Raw genomic sequence first — 15663 nt, forward strand, 5'->3', positions numbered from 1 at the left:
AAAAAAAAAAAAAAAAAAAAATGAGGCAGGAGGATCGCTGTGAGTTCAAGACCAGCCTGGGCTACATAGTGAGTTCCAGGTCAGTCTCAACTGTACAGTGAGACCCTGTCTCAAAAAACCAAAAACAAACAAACAAAAAAAGACCTGCTTAAACCTTCATGAAATTAAATATTTTACAGGTCAATTATAGCAACAAATTATATTGTTTTACTTGATTAAAAAGTGTATTTTTTTCAATTATATGAACTACAAAGTTGCACTCTTATTTTCCATCCATTCTGATATTCACTACTAGAAGTTTTAGATTTTTCAAACAAATTTTTATCAGTTTCTGCCTCATTTAGCAACTTACAGCTGAATCTATAAAGTATTTAATAAAAACTGACTGCTGTAACAAATGTTGCTCTGACTGGTACCACGATATAAAGATTTAGAAGGAGTATAAAATAACTATTTCTGTAGTACTTCAAATGTCTTCATTTTTCCAGATGTTGATGGAATGAAACTTCTATATATTCTGAAAGTAGATGATAATATGAACATGTACAGAAGTTTAAAACAGTTTTGGAGAAAATAGGGGTACACATCTCCCAAATTTTAGAAATGATTTCTTGTGTCTAATTGAAGCAGACTGGAAAGAGGAAAAAGGAAGGGCAAAGCCAGAGGATCACATCTGGGGCCTCCATGAAACCCCGCAGTCCTGTGGAGCCTTACTCCTCCAACAAGGCACAGTAGTTTGAAATGTCACACCAGTGATACGAGGGAGGGGCCCGATCTTAAAGATGTCAGTATTCTGTATCAATGTGCTTTGCAATGGTGTTCAGCTGGATATTGCTAGCTCCTTCATATATTGTACCTAAAATGAAAAGGAGCAAAATAAATAGAAGTGGACCCACAGTTAAGTCATATGAGAAATAAATGCTCTATTACCTCCGCATTTGCTATAAAACCGTTAGTAGTAACATCATTTAATGACCGTGGAATATGGAACTATGGGACAAAGTAATTTTGACTAAGAGCTGACGATTTTCCATTAGCTGTATGTTCAGAGCCAGCTCTGAACAGTTGAAGATTTTGGTTCCTAAACTATCAATGAATATATTCAGACTGTTACTAAGGAACAGGAAGCTTTTGGAGGTGTTGTGTTTATTTTTCTTTCTGGTGGTGGAGCACTGAACTGCTCAGGCTTGATTCGGCACTTAGCTTCTGAAATTAGAACAATACTTCAAAGAATGGCATTAAACTACACTGATCACAAATATTAGCAATTTTAGTAAAAGAAAAATTAAGATATTAGATTGTGTTTCAGTTTTATTAAAAGGCCCCTTGAGGCGTTTTAAAGGGCAATTTGATGTTTTTAAAATATAAATACATTTTTTGGGGAAGAGGTAGGGAAAAAAATTCAGCCACAAGAGAGCCAATAAACATAAACTGAAGAAATCAAGATCACCTGTCCCTTGGTTCCAGTAATATAGAATTGACAAATATAATATCCCAAACACCTACAATGGCAAACCGGACCAAATAAGATGTAAAACAAAATCTACTTACCAATCTTTGCATCTCGGAAGTATTTTTCTACAGGGTAATCTTTGATATAGCCTACTCCTCCCATCCACTCGATACATTTACCAGTTGTGAGCCCTGCTGTCTACCAAAAAAAAAGCAAATTGCACACTGAAGTAATTTAAATTATATAATACTTTCGTGCGATACTTTTAGCAATATTTCACTGTGGTTGGTGATTAGAAGGGCTAAAGTTATTTTAGAAACCAGCATTGTCTGTTTAGTCCTATTCTCTTAGCCATTTCTGTAAAATATCCTATGAATTCATGAAATTATTTCCTTAAAATCATTTTTCTCTTTGTGCATGCTAGCAAGTGCTCTGCTATTGAGCTACATTCATAGCTCATAAAATCATAATATTGTTGATACATGCTTGCCAGCAAGTATTATTTATTAGTAAACATTGGCATTGCTCTCGTGCCAAATACTCTGTAATCCTGTGGGTATACAGTGATGGGGGTGGACAGTCATTGGCCCTATGGTACTGGTGATCATTAGAGAATGACATTAAATCTACAAGCATAGAAACTCATAAACTGCACAGGTTAAAAAAACCTAACATGATCTAAATGGTGAGATACTTGAGGAACAGCTTGGTTGAGATCTAAAGGATGAGTCAGAGGCATTTCAAGCTGAGGAATACATTGCAGAGGCTCAAGGGATAAATGGGGTCATCAGCATTGGAACTGAGAAAGCCAGTGGACTGGGATCACAGTGAGTTGTAAAAAGAGAAGAGGGGCAGGCCAGCCTTAGAGAATGGCCAGCAGTCTGACCATTGGTAAACGACCCTTAAGGATGTCCGCAGCCTAACCAAGGGTGTCCATAGAAATTGAATATAGTACTTCACATGGACAAAGAGACTTTGTAGCTGTGATTACATTAGGGACCTTGAAATGAGGACTTTATCCTGGATAATCTGGGTGGATCCCATGTAATCACAAGGGTGCTTAAAAGAGGCTGGAGGAGTAAAGAGTAGTCATTGCAGGTAATGACTATAGTAGCAGGAAGTAGAGCCACAGAGAGATCTGAGCCTGCTACACGATTGGCTGTGAAAATGGAGGAGGAGCTGCAAGTCAAGGAATGTAAGAAGCCTGCAGAAGCTTGAATGGGGTTCTCCCCTAGAGCCTTCAGAAACACGGCCCTCTGACACTTCAATTTGATCCTAGTGAGGTTCATTTTAGACTTCTAACCTCTAAAAGTAGGGGATAATAAAACTGCATGGTTTTAGGCTACTAGATTTTTGGTAATTTGTAATAGTGGTGATAGGAAATTAATACAAAAATATTTTTTGTGAGAAGCCACTTGAAGCGAGAGTGACACAATCTCATGCACATTTTGAAAAGAGAGACAGACTGGGTTGGAGTGAGCAAAAGGAACCACAAGAGTAGTTAGGTGGCTGCAGTAGTTTGGTTAAGAAATGACACACCTTGGATGGATGGCATGGGGAGAGAAAAATGTATCAATTCAAGAAATCTTTTGCAGGCAGAATTCATAGGAACTGATGATGTTTGGTGCGAGGGAAGAAAGGTGTCAAGATGACTCAGGTTTCTGACTGGCTCCCTGGGTGGACAGGTCAAATGAAGGTTGGATAATTCAGTAGGAACTCACAATGGCACTTGAGGAAGAGCTCAAATATGGGGGCTGGAGAAGTTAAATGTGTATTTAAAGCCTTGAAATGAATCAGACATAATGTCACAGTTAGGAAACAGTTGCCAATGACTTGGCTAAATTCTCCAGCCAAAATCTAACATGTTAAATAGAATGTCTATGTGTAAGCAAAAAGCAGTAAAAATATAGACATGCTTTTCCTGGTGTTTTAACCTCACTTGCTTCTATGACAAGCACATCATCCTCTATGGCATACTCTCTACCCCGATTTGAAATGATGAGCCTGATGCCATCACGCGGAGAATCATCTCCGTGGCCTTGAGAGGGGTGGTTGCCAAACAGCTACTCAGGGGAACACCAAGAGCCCGCAAAGTTAACGCTTTTTTCCTATCATAGTTTTACTTTTTCATTTTTCTAGTATGAGAACTGAAAAGTCTTTGTTATCTTGCTTGAAAAAAAACCTAGATTAAATCAATAGTCTTAAGTGAGAAAATTAACCCAATTAAAAAGAAATGAAAACTGATTTTTTTTTTTTTACCTCTGATGCGTAATATTTGGCCATCGCGGCTTCTTTTATGAATGGCCTCCCAGCTTCTACAAGCCTGGCAGCGTTGTATGTCAGTAACCTTGTCGCTTCCAGCTGGGTTGCCACATAAGCCACTTGGTGTTGGAGCCCCTGTAACATTCAGGCACAAGTTGCAGAGTTATGATCTCTAAAACACAGCTTATCTTTAAGTCCTGCCAAGACACAGAATACTGACAGACTTAAAATCTAACACAAAGGAAATTCATGTTCATTTCTTTTAAAAACTTTAAAATCTGAAATCTGAAATGAAATAAAATACAAGTATCACAAAGTCCCTTTGTCTTAGAAAAATTTCAAAGTTCTTTTAATTCTTCATAATTATTAAGATTTAAATAATAAATTATCACAAAGCCAGGTTTAAAAACTTGACTGTTTTAACATTTTCAACTCTTTATGATCAAAATTAAGCTTGAACCAAAGCCTAGAATATTAAAACTGAATATATTTTTGCTTCAGTTGAGAAAAATTTGAATTTTCCTATGGGCTCAAGGCATTAGAAGTTGTTAGCTGTAAAGGAATGAAGGAATATTTGAAAAAACCAACTTTTTTTTCTTCAAGTGACTTTATGAGAGAGACTCTACTGCAATATCCAATAATAGATCAGTCCCAGTTCCTCTGAGATTATAGGAAAGAGAAGAATAATTTTAAACCACCCCCGCAAAAAAAAAACCCTGCTACCATCTTGAAAGTTTAGAAAATGATGGATGCCATTAAATATCAATAAGAAAATAAGTGACTTGGTCAGTCAAAATACGGATTTACAGTTATAAACAATTTCCTGGAAATATAGGTAAAGATGACTATTATAGGTTGTTATGTTTTCCTATGTCTAGCCTATCCTTTCACCCACATGTTTATTGAATACTTTTCTACACCAGGCCCTGTGCTAAGCAATGGAGGCTGAGTGTGATAGTCGAATACCTTGCTTTCATGATTTACAGAGCCTAGCAGAGAGAACAGAAAATTAAATAAACATAACTATGTGATGAATGCTAACACAAAGAACTCTGATTAAGGCAATTACTCAATAATCCTAGAATGACCTTTCTTAACCAAAATGGAGGGATAAGCTGGAGAAAAAATAGTTTATCCTTTCTGATTACAAATATCCTAATGTTCTTTTCTTTTTTGTGATATTTGATACCTATAAAATCAGACTTACATATATGTAGGGTATAAAAATAAACTGAATGTCCACAATGTTATGTGTCAGGTACACATCTTCCTTATGATTTACATTTTTACTTTATGGCATCTTTTGAGACAAAGAAATTTGATGGTTAAATTCACCAATTATGATTGGCCTTCATAATTAGTCTTTTTTGAGTCTGGTTTATGAAATCTTTTCCAAACATGAAGTCATAAAGATATTCTCATAAAATCTTTAAAGTTTACTTTTTAATATATCTGACATCAATATTCCATATGTGATCTGAGATAGGGATATGGTTTCTTTTTTTCCATATGGAAAGAATATTCCTAGTTATTGATTTTTTTCTCATTGAGTTTATTCGTACATTTTAGGTATACAGTACATTTACATTCATCGTTGGGATCTTGTACCTTTACATGACAGGTCTTGGTTCTCACTTTTTCCCCTTGTCCCTGCCCTCCCTTCACCCCCTCCTCCCTTCCCTATTTACAAATACTTTATTTCCATTTTTTTCATTTTTTCATGTTTTTTCTTTTACATTATTTCCTTTCCCCTACCCGTCCCACTTCCCCTACACCTTTAGCCCTTTTCTTCCTATTTCACATTGTCAGTTATCCCATTAGGATCTTATGTACTATTATAGTTTTTCACACTAGAGAAACTATTCGGTATTTACCCATGTGTGACGTATTTATTTCACTTAGGAGTATATCCTCAATGTGCATCCCTTTTCCTATGAATGACTCTAGTTTCTCATTCTTTATCCTAGTTATTGATTTATAATGCCATCTCTAGCCTTTTGATACATGTGAGTCAATTTCTGGCCTGTTTTGTTCTATCAGTCAATCTGCCTTTTTCTATGCTACAATCACCATTCTAGAAATTTCAGATTTTTTTTTTTTTTGGTACCGGGGATTGAACTTGGGTCCTTGCGCTTGCAAGGCAGGCCACCAAACTGCTGAGCCAAGTTCCCAGCCCTCAGATGGTTTTTAAATGAGGAATTCAGAGATACTGATTATTTTTGAAAAATACAATTAGTTCAATTAAACCTCCAGACACCATCCACGTTGTCGATTCCAACAACCACATAAGGGTAATGAAAAGCAGAAAGGCAACTATGGCAAATAAGAGTGAACAGACTTGGTCCCTGTTCGCAAAGACTTTACTATCTAGAGGTGAGAATGAAAAGAATAAATGTAAAGCCAAAAATACATCACTCTGATGAGATGACGTAGGCAGAGAAACTCTAGACTAACTTCAGTCAAAGCTTTATATAGTCAATGATGTTGTTTTTTAACATCAAATTTCTGCCTTTAAAAAAAAATATCCCCGACAAATTACCCAGAATTGTTGAGCATGGTGGTACATAACTGTAATCACAACATTTTGGAGGCTGAGGCAGGAAGATTTCGAGGCCAGCCCGGGGTACACAGTAAGTTCACAGCCAGCCTGAACTACACAGCAAAATCCTGTCTCAGAAAACCAACCAACCAACCAACCAAACAAACAAACAAACAAAAACCTCAAAACAGACTAGACATCACTAGAAATGTTGTGATTATGCCTATTAGCATGCCTTAATATATATATATATATACATATATATATATATATGTATATATATATATAGTTTCCTGAGTACAAAGAAAATCAAAAGCCTCCTCAGACCTGACTGACCTCTGTCCCTCTCACTGCAATCTATGTGGAAGGTGGCTGAGATAATACACATGTAAAGGGAAATAAAAATTAGACCAGTAGCCAACACAAAACCCTGTCATTTTGGAATACACTGTACTAGCTATAGGGCCTTGGAAACCTACCACCCATGTGTCTTTATCCTGTGTACAAGGTGGGAATCACAGCATGCCAGGCAGTGGCCAACACTGCCATGCTCAGTCCTTCTAGATCTCAGAATGACTGTGCATGTCTACAGCCTCGTATCTCTATATGAGCGTAATCTGAGTTTTCTCATTTGATGTCTGGTCATTATAAACCCGAAGACAGTATAATACCACAGAACTGCTAGTGATAAGAAACTGTACTTTGAATCTGGAGATATTTAAGGGGCAGTTTTGCAACCATGTAAAGTAATTATTCTGGAATTTCAGGTAACGTGCTTCACGTTAGCTAGAAGTCTTGGTAAGCTGCTACACCAGGCTACCCCCATCCTGGAAAAATCTCATAGCCTTGCTACCAAGAAATATGTTTGACTGTCTAGGGAGCTCTAAAAAGACACTCAATGGACAAGACCAGTATTTCCCAAAATGCTTTGCTCAGAGCATCTCAACTGTATCCGCTGCAGCAAAGTGTGTACGTGTCAAAATGTCCTCTGAAGACCACGTGGATCTGCTCTGAACAGAAGACTCGTAACAAGTGTTACTACTTACTGAGCACTTGTTATACCCATGTAGTGCACTAACTCTTTACACACAACTAGTTTAAAACTGGGAAACGTACCACCTGTACTGTAATTTCACAGATGAGGCATTTACAGCATAGAGAAGTGTTCAAGGCCTAAATGTAGTATAGGCTGAGCAATCCTTATCCAAAATGCTCCAAAGTCTAAAATTTTCTGAGTGTCAGCATGATGCCACAAGTGGAAAATTCCACACAATGAAACTTTGCTTTGTACAGAAAATTATTTAAAATATTGTACAAAATTATTTTTAGGATAGCTAGATGTGGTATATAGGAAACATACATGAAATTTGTGTTTAGATTTTGATCCCATTATCAGACACCTCATTATGTCTATGCAAATACTCCAAAATTCAAAAAACTCTAACATCAGAAACACTCTGATCCCAAGCTTTTCAGAGAAAGCACAACTGAACTTTTAACTGGAAGAACTAGGCTTTGAACCCAAGAAGTGTGACCTTAGATCTCTTGGCTGACAGTTATGAAACAGTGAGAACATGGCTCTACAGTGTTCCCCAGGACACCCTGAATCATGCCACAGCCTGGCCTTAGGGCTGTAGTTCTGCCTTTGGAAAAGATTAAGGCATTCATAATTATACTCCCCAAGATTCTCTCCCACTAAAATCCCTTGAGATTGTCTCCATGGCTTTTCAACACAGTTCTTCATTAAATGGAAGAAGGGAAAGCTCAGTACAGTGGAAAGAGCCTAATTACATACCTGAAAATCAAATATTCTTCTGCCAAACTGTTCCCTTTCTTTAATATATGGAATGGTGTAGTCAAAGCATCCTTGGGCCAGGCCCAGCATCTGTTAAAAAATGGATCAGAATCTATTGTTTTGATAAAAGTTTATGCTTTTACTTATTCAAGTTGTAAATTCCTTTTATAGGGAGACTGAATAATTAGCCGGGGAAGAACTGAAGCTATTCAGGTGGTGAGGGGTGTGTTAATTTCACATCTTTATTAATTGCATTTGGAGAACAGAATCTGTAGCAGTTGGGAGAAAATCTGGAGTGATTTCATATGAACGTAAGTGTATTTAATTCTAGCACAGAGCTAAACCTCTTGGCATGGCTGTATTCGCACAAACAACCTGCTGTTCAGGAATCTTTTCTTTAATGCTCTGATTGTCTAGACACAAAATAAGCTGCAGAAGCTTTGCTCAGAACTAGTCTCAAAGACTGCAGAGTGCTCCCTCCAATCCTAGAAGCCAAACTGGAAGGTCGCTTCACTTTTTATCTTCTTGTCCATTTTGTTTCTGATTAACAAGAGTTTCAATGGAATGGGCATTTAGAATGTAAGACTGCAGGGTTTCTCACCTTACATATAAATAAGATTCATATGGGAAATTTGATTAAAAAAAAACTTCCCAGGTAATATGACTTGTGTCTAGATGACCTCTCAAAGCTTCATACAGGTGAGGCTTTTGGAGGTGGCTGGACCTAGAGTGTATGATTCTGGGATTAAGGATGTGATGCTGGGATTGATTCCTGTTGCAATGTGAGGATTAAAGGTGCCCCACCCTGGGTGTGAGTGCTACTTGCCCTAAGAGTGGGTAGCCTGGGTAGAACACAAGGAACAGAAAGAGGACTGCTACTGTCACTATTTTGCTACTTGCTGCCTTCTGCATGAATTGTTTTTCCTCAGCCAGACACCCTGCCTTGGAGCCAGTCAACTATGAAATAAAACGTCTACAAACTGTGAGCTACAAAAACTTTTCCTTCTTTAAATTTGGGTGTCATGTATTTTATCTCAATAACAAGAAAAGTAACTAAGACACCGGGATAACATCTGTGTATAAGAACTGAATCCAAATCGTTGAAGTGTAGGGGGATGGGGTTTGAATGCGGCCTAAGCACCAGCATTTTAAAAACTCTTTTGGTGATTGAATGTACAGCTGGGGTTCAGAACAACTGATAAAGAGCACTGGGTAAAAACATTAATTTACATGCCTGAAGAACAAGTCAGGACGTGGTAGCGATTTTAGCTGAACTATCTCATTACTAACCAATTTTCCTATCTATTAAACAAGTCAAGCTTAGAAATGGTTTCTAAATTTCAACATTACGTAGCCATTAAATCACTATCTAATTATGTCAAACTGTGTAGATTTTGGAAAAAGAAGAAAAAATCAATGAAGCTTTTTGGGAAAATGCCCACAAACATATCAATATTTCATTACTGTTGATTCACATTTTCTTTTAAGCCTTTATTTTGAACTCCCTGGAGAGCAGATAATTAGTTAAAAGTCCCCACAAACTCCAAATTAAACCACTGCAATTCTGGCTGTAAGCTAAGATACTGCGCTGGGTGTGATGGCACATGACTGCAATCCCAGGTGTTCAGCAGGCTGATGGAAGAGGACTGCAAGTTCAAGGCCAGTGTGAGAAATTTAGTGAGACTTCAAAATAATTTTTTTTAAAGGGCAGGGATGTAGTTCAGTGGCAAAGCACTTGTCTATATGAGAGGTCCTGGGTTCAGTCCTCAGTATCAGAAAAAAAGTAAGATGATGTCACTATACTCCTATATCTAACATTTAAAGGACATAAAAATAATAGCCTATATCGACATGAAAATTGATACATCAGCTGTCAGTCAAAATCAGTGTTTCCAGCTTAGTGAAATGTTTCTATTACGCATACTGAAGAACCAACTGTGTCCATCTGCAGCATTCTGAGGATGGATGACTTTAGTTCACTCTGTTATATGTGCCTCTTCTTCTAAAAGGTTTCCATTGAGACAGAATAACTACCTGACCTTAACTTTTAATTAGACTATAAGATAACCAGGAGTAATTAGACTAAAGCCCATGCCATGTATTTTACTGCCAGAACATCTATATTATTTATATGTCTGGGAACAATGAGGTCCAGTACTATAGTTTTTAATGCCATATGTGATAAAGTTAAACCACAGAATAACTTTAAAAAGTACAGATATGCCAATACTCACTCTCTAGCTTTGCAGAAAAACTATTTTAAGTTTTGATTTGAGAATAAGTTTGGTAGACTGAGGTTGTAGCTCAGAGGTAGAGCATGTGCTGAGCATGCCTGAAGCCCCAGGTTCAATGTTTAGCACCAAAAAAGAATAGTTTGTTAATAAAGTAATAGCAGAACAAAATTGTAGTAATAATTCAACATTTAACTGCTCTACTAGCTAATTTATAACAATTTATGTCAAAATCTAAAAGCTAAAAGTTCTTAAGTCTTAGATACTTCAGATTAAAAATATATTCTACACAATGATATAAATGATAATAAAACACAAAACTGTACTAATTTTATTAATGTAGAAAATCAGAGACATCATTTAATCGAAAAATCCAATCTGTATTATAAAGGGCAGGTTTGAGAAAAAATTGAATAGTTTCATCTTACATACCAATTTAATTGGAACTATTTCATTCCTGTGCCACAAAAATTGTTCAATTTTCATATGTAAAACACTAAGCAAAAATTTTAATTATCTACAGAGACCCTTATACAGTAGAATAATTACTTATTCCCAATTTTAGAATTTTTTTCCAGAATGAATTTCATGTTTTGAAAGGTCGATTTTTTAAAAATTTCCATATTTAATTTACAATACATCTTAGAAGTTATTGGTGCAGGTGTTGTATAATATTTTTAATATTCTCAAAGCAGAAAAACTGCTATCACTAAGCCATTGTTTGGTTCTCCAGATACTTAGATAATTGACGAAGTAGAATTTGCAAGAAATCATCAGAAGCCACTCTTTCACCTTAGAAAGAAAATGGTGCCATCTTGTGTTCAGAAGCTTCCAATACTTGTTGGTCTTACCGCATTTCTTTCTTTTTACATTTTCATTGGCTTATATTGTAGAAGAGGTAAAATCTGACTTACCTGTGCAGCAATTCCTATTCTACCTTCATTAAGAATTCCTATTGCATATTTATAACCATGCCCAACTTGTCCCAAGATATTCGTTTCTGGAACCTGAAAATACAAACATGAATTTATTTCTCAATTTAATTTGGCATGACTCATTTTGATTATATTACAGTTAAATGCATATGTACTCTCAATTTGTGATATGACTTGATCAATACTCATCAAATACCAATGTGATCATGTTGACATTTTCTTCTACACTCTTTCACCAAAGCCATGTTCCCTATTGCATCCTCCAGAGCCTACCACAATCTGCTCAAGGAGTGACTGAATCTAGCAAAAGGGAACTCATCAACAATTCATCAATACTATAACTAAATAAAAAATTTCCCCCAATTCTTATCTGTATGTTACCAGTATAAGAAATAGACTAAGAACTACACAAAACATGAAGTACTTGCAAAAGAGTAGTAAACCTTTCTTCTGGTGAGACGATTCATCCTCATAAAAGTCAGCTGGGGTGTGTATAATGTGTGTATGTAGGTATGTGTACGTGCATAGAGAGAGGGGGGAAGGAAGAGGGGAAACAGGTTGAAATGCTCTTCATAATTAAAAAAACCAAGACCAGGAATGATAAAAAAGATACTGAGCTTTATAATATGGGCAGTAAGTAGAGGGAGCCGGACAGGTTAGAAAAAGAAAAGGGAAAACAGAAAAGAGGTCAGTTGTGGGGGAGTAACGTGGGCCCAAATGCCATCTGTAAAGACATCACAGGCACACATGTGCACAAAGACCAAGCTCCACTACGAGCAGTGGAAAATGTGCTGCCCTTGTGAAGCTCTCAAGCCTGTTTCAGCCTCAGCCTTCTGACAGTCTTGTTTTGTGAGGCCCTGTCTGGTTACTCTCCACTCTCACTGAGCAACATCCCCATCTTGTGGCCTTTGGTGCACTAACACCAGACTTCCTTCTCTGAAGCTATGTTTGGGTCACCAATACTACATTTATAAAGTATAAATGGTTCCCAAGTATGTAAGTTACAAACATGACTAAGATATGCTGGGAACAGTGGCGCACGCCTTTAATCCCAGCACTTGGGAGGCTGAGGCAGAAGAATCACCATGAGTTCAAGTCCAGCCTGAACTACACGGTGAGACCCTGTTACAAAACAAAACAAAACAAAACAAAACTGAGATAAAGTCTCATCATTTGTTCCTGAGGATAGCAGCTGGAAAGTATGTGTGTGGGAAGTAGACTTGGTCAGGACGTAACCTAAGAACACCGTAGGGGCTCCACAAAATACTCTGCTGTATATGCTTAGCGTCACTTAGTTTTGAAATTCATTCCACATCAATCTTATTATTTTGAAATACCCACCTTGACATTTTCAAATGTTATTGGGCAGGTGGAAGAAGCTCTGATCCCCAATTTGTTTTCTGATTTCCCTACATGAAGGCCTTCTGTACTGCGATCTACTAAGAAGCAGGTGATTCCTTTATAACCCTGCAAAGAAAATTTTACAATACTATTATCACTTGGTTTTATTTATTTATTTTTTCACTTGGTTTTATAAAGTCTCTTCTTTATACACGTTTCAAAGTAAAAAGAAAATTAAATTTAGCAATAAATACTAAAGGACTCTGAATTGCATATATGTGCATTACAAAAGAATAACCGGAGGGCATTAGATACAAATTAAAAAGCCTCTTCTTTTTCTTAGTGTTTTAGAAACCATAATGAATATTAAAATTATTGTTATAATAAAGTGTTGTGTGATCATGAAAATTTCATGCTTTAAAGTTAATTTTGTTAAAAATCTTAACATTTTAGGAATTTAATTCAATTAAATATTATATAAGTGAAAAGTCAACAATATGGTGATTAATAAGGTGAAAAGATGCCAGTTCAAATCTTACATTTCCAGTATTTGGAAGAATAAAGACATTAAGTTAAGTCCTAAAAGAGAAATGGGAGGAGGAACAGAAAAAGAGAAAAGATGATGGGGAAAAGGGTGAAATTTGTGTTCAAACTTACAGCAGTAAGGTCTACGTTTGCAAAAACCACGAGGAGATCTGCATCCCCTGCATTGCTAATCCACATCTTTGACCCATTGATGACATAATAATTTCCCTTTTTATCAGCTCTGGTCTTCAAAGCAAAAGAGTCACTGCCTGCTCCAGCCTCCGAAAGGCAAAAGCATCCCAGCTGCACATGTAAGAAAAAAAAGTTAAAATTAACAACTGTATTTATGCTCTGCATAACAAATATGGCAAAGTGGAAATCTGTAAATCAAACCTTTAGTTACTGTTTTTAAAAGTCTATATCAAAACAGTTTTCTATAAGTATTATTTACAAACCATCCTATTTGTCTAAGGCAAATTTAAGGACTTAAGAATATATGTTTAACTTTATTAAAATGCAGTGCAATTAGAATTCTAATTGGAGCACTAGGCAATCTCAATGTAGATGAAACAAAGGTACTAGAAAATAAAATTTGAACAAAAAAGAAATAATTTTATCATCTGATGGTTATCCTCTAAATTTCCAAGTGGCAAATGAGAAGCAGAGTATATTTTTCTTACTGATAATTAATTTTAATAGTTTAATAAGTGCTGCACTGTGGTCTTCAATAATAAAAGTCAACAATGCAGCTGCTTTTTTCCTTAAAATATTATAAATGTATTTCAACAACTAGTTTTGACTTACATCTTCTGTAATCAGCTTAGGCAAGTAGGTGGCCTTTTGTTCTTCTGTTCCATATTTTGCAATCAGCTTATTAATGACTGTGTTCTGAAGATCACATAGGAGAGCCACAGATGCATCAACTTTGGCTAATTCCTCTATCACTATGATGGAGGAAAAAAATGAAGCCCCTGTTCCTCCATACTGTGCATCAACTTCAATACCCATCAACTAAAGGGAAAACAAATAACAGATTAAGGAAGCTGTTTTTATATAGGGAAATTTCTTACAAGAACAAGCTAAAAAATAACCACATAAGTTTTTAAGTAAAATATTGTACATATATTTTATTTTTATTTGGTATGACTGTTTTGCTATAAGTAACAAAATATGTATAACGGAAACTATTTGAAAAGGACAAAGTTACGTGTTAGAGCTGGGTGAGGTGCACACCTGTAATCCTAGCACTCGGGAGGCTAAGGCAGGAGGATTGCCACAAATCTGAGGCCAGCCTGGGCTATGTAGTGAATTCAAGGCCAGGCTGGAATTAGCAAGACCCTGCCTCAAAAAAAAAAAAAATTAAATATCAGAACTATTGTTTGTCTCCTTTGTCTCCTTTTTGGAGCTCAAAAATAAAGAGGTAGGGATGGAGATATAGCTTAGTAGTTCTTGCCGCCTGCCTCCCAAGTGCAAGGACCCGAGTTCAAACCCCAGTACCAAAAAAAAAAAAAGATAAAAGAGGTACTCTTTTAAAGAGTAGCTAAATGAAATGAGACCATATCTTATATAAAGATACTCTTATGGCTTTATTGGATAAGAACCACAGGAGTTGTTTTGATCTTTCATCAAAGTCCCTATTAGACTGATTGGAATGTAATAGCAAGAAAGTAACTAGCCCTCAGTAGAAATGTCTACTGTTTCATTTGGCATACTCTCTTGGAAGCAGGCTTCTCCAGCTTGATTTTTTTCTACTGAGACAATGACTAAATGATCATTCTGTTGGGGCACTTCAGTTAGTCTGGGTTAGCAGACATTTGGTGGTGTTTGCTAGAGCCACTTGACAAGGTACAAGTGTCTGCTAAAAGTGACAAATGTTGGCCAAAGCTTTCTAACAACCTTGAGCAATTCTGACTGTTTAGGCGCTACTCTGAAATCTGGGTGATGACACTTTTAGTAAAATTTCATTTTTAAGTATCTTCATTTCAAAAGGGGACTGTGTGTACATGTGGTTCAAGACCCACAGCTGGTAATAGATAAAACATAACATTCCTATATTCTCTAGACCAGTGGCACTCAGGTCCAGTGGGCTGTTTCATCGAAAGGTTCTGTTTTTATTATCTCAAAGGTTCACCTTCACTGCTAGACTACCCTGAAATCACACTATGCTGCAGTTGGGGTTGTAGCTGTTACACTTCAGGCTGAAGGAAGACTCAGCTGCTATGAAGGTAGAACCACAAAGAACTGAAAGGTAAGAGAACCGTAAATGCTACTCTGAAAAAAAGTGGAACAAATTAGGTGTGCCTGAAGACTGGAGGGCATGAGAGCTATCTGATTATAACGTCTTGGACAGTTATCTGAGATCCTGTTTCTCTGCAGAAGTTGCTAATTTCTCTACTGACTTAAAAATATGATGCAGGTGAGCAAAGTGGGACAATAGGAATTAGGAGGCAGGTGAGGCTATGCTAACAAGAACAGTTTATGGAGATGGGTAGTAAATACATGCAGTCCTGACCCACAAGACTAGCACCTCAAATGAGTAACTTCCAAGCTGTGACACTAGGATTCTCCGAGGCCTGGAGGGT

At 36.7% G+C, this 15663-nt stretch overlaps 1 protein-coding gene across 1 annotated transcript in view; it reads right to left on the minus strand.

The window, feature by feature from the left end:
• Positions 1-198: 198 nt before the first annotated feature.
• Acadsb (acyl-CoA dehydrogenase short/branched chain) overlaps positions 199-15663 on the minus strand; it is a 35682-nt gene continuing 20217 nt past the window's right edge. Inside the window, exons 4-11 of the mRNA XM_010635255.3 lie at positions 13886-14092; positions 13214-13384; positions 12557-12682; positions 11195-11287; positions 8050-8139; positions 3713-3850; positions 1552-1651; positions 199-856 (exon numbers count right to left, since the gene is read on the minus strand). Coding sequence (XP_010633557.1) covers positions 786-856; positions 1552-1651; positions 3713-3850; positions 8050-8139; positions 11195-11287; positions 12557-12682; positions 13214-13384; positions 13886-14092 — 996 coding nt within the window. The 3' untranslated portion in view covers positions 199-785. The remainder of the gene's footprint in view (positions 857-1551; positions 1652-3712; positions 3851-8049; positions 8140-11194; positions 11288-12556; positions 12683-13213; positions 13385-13885; positions 14093-15663) is intronic.

Source organism: Fukomys damarensis, unplaced genomic scaffold, assembly GCF_012274545.1.
Source record: "Fukomys damarensis isolate Sample0158 unplaced genomic scaffold, DMR_v1.0_HiC HiC_scaffold_8, whole genome shotgun sequence".
NCBI classification, from domain to species: domain Eukaryota; kingdom Metazoa; phylum Chordata; class Mammalia; order Rodentia; family Bathyergidae; genus Fukomys; species Fukomys damarensis.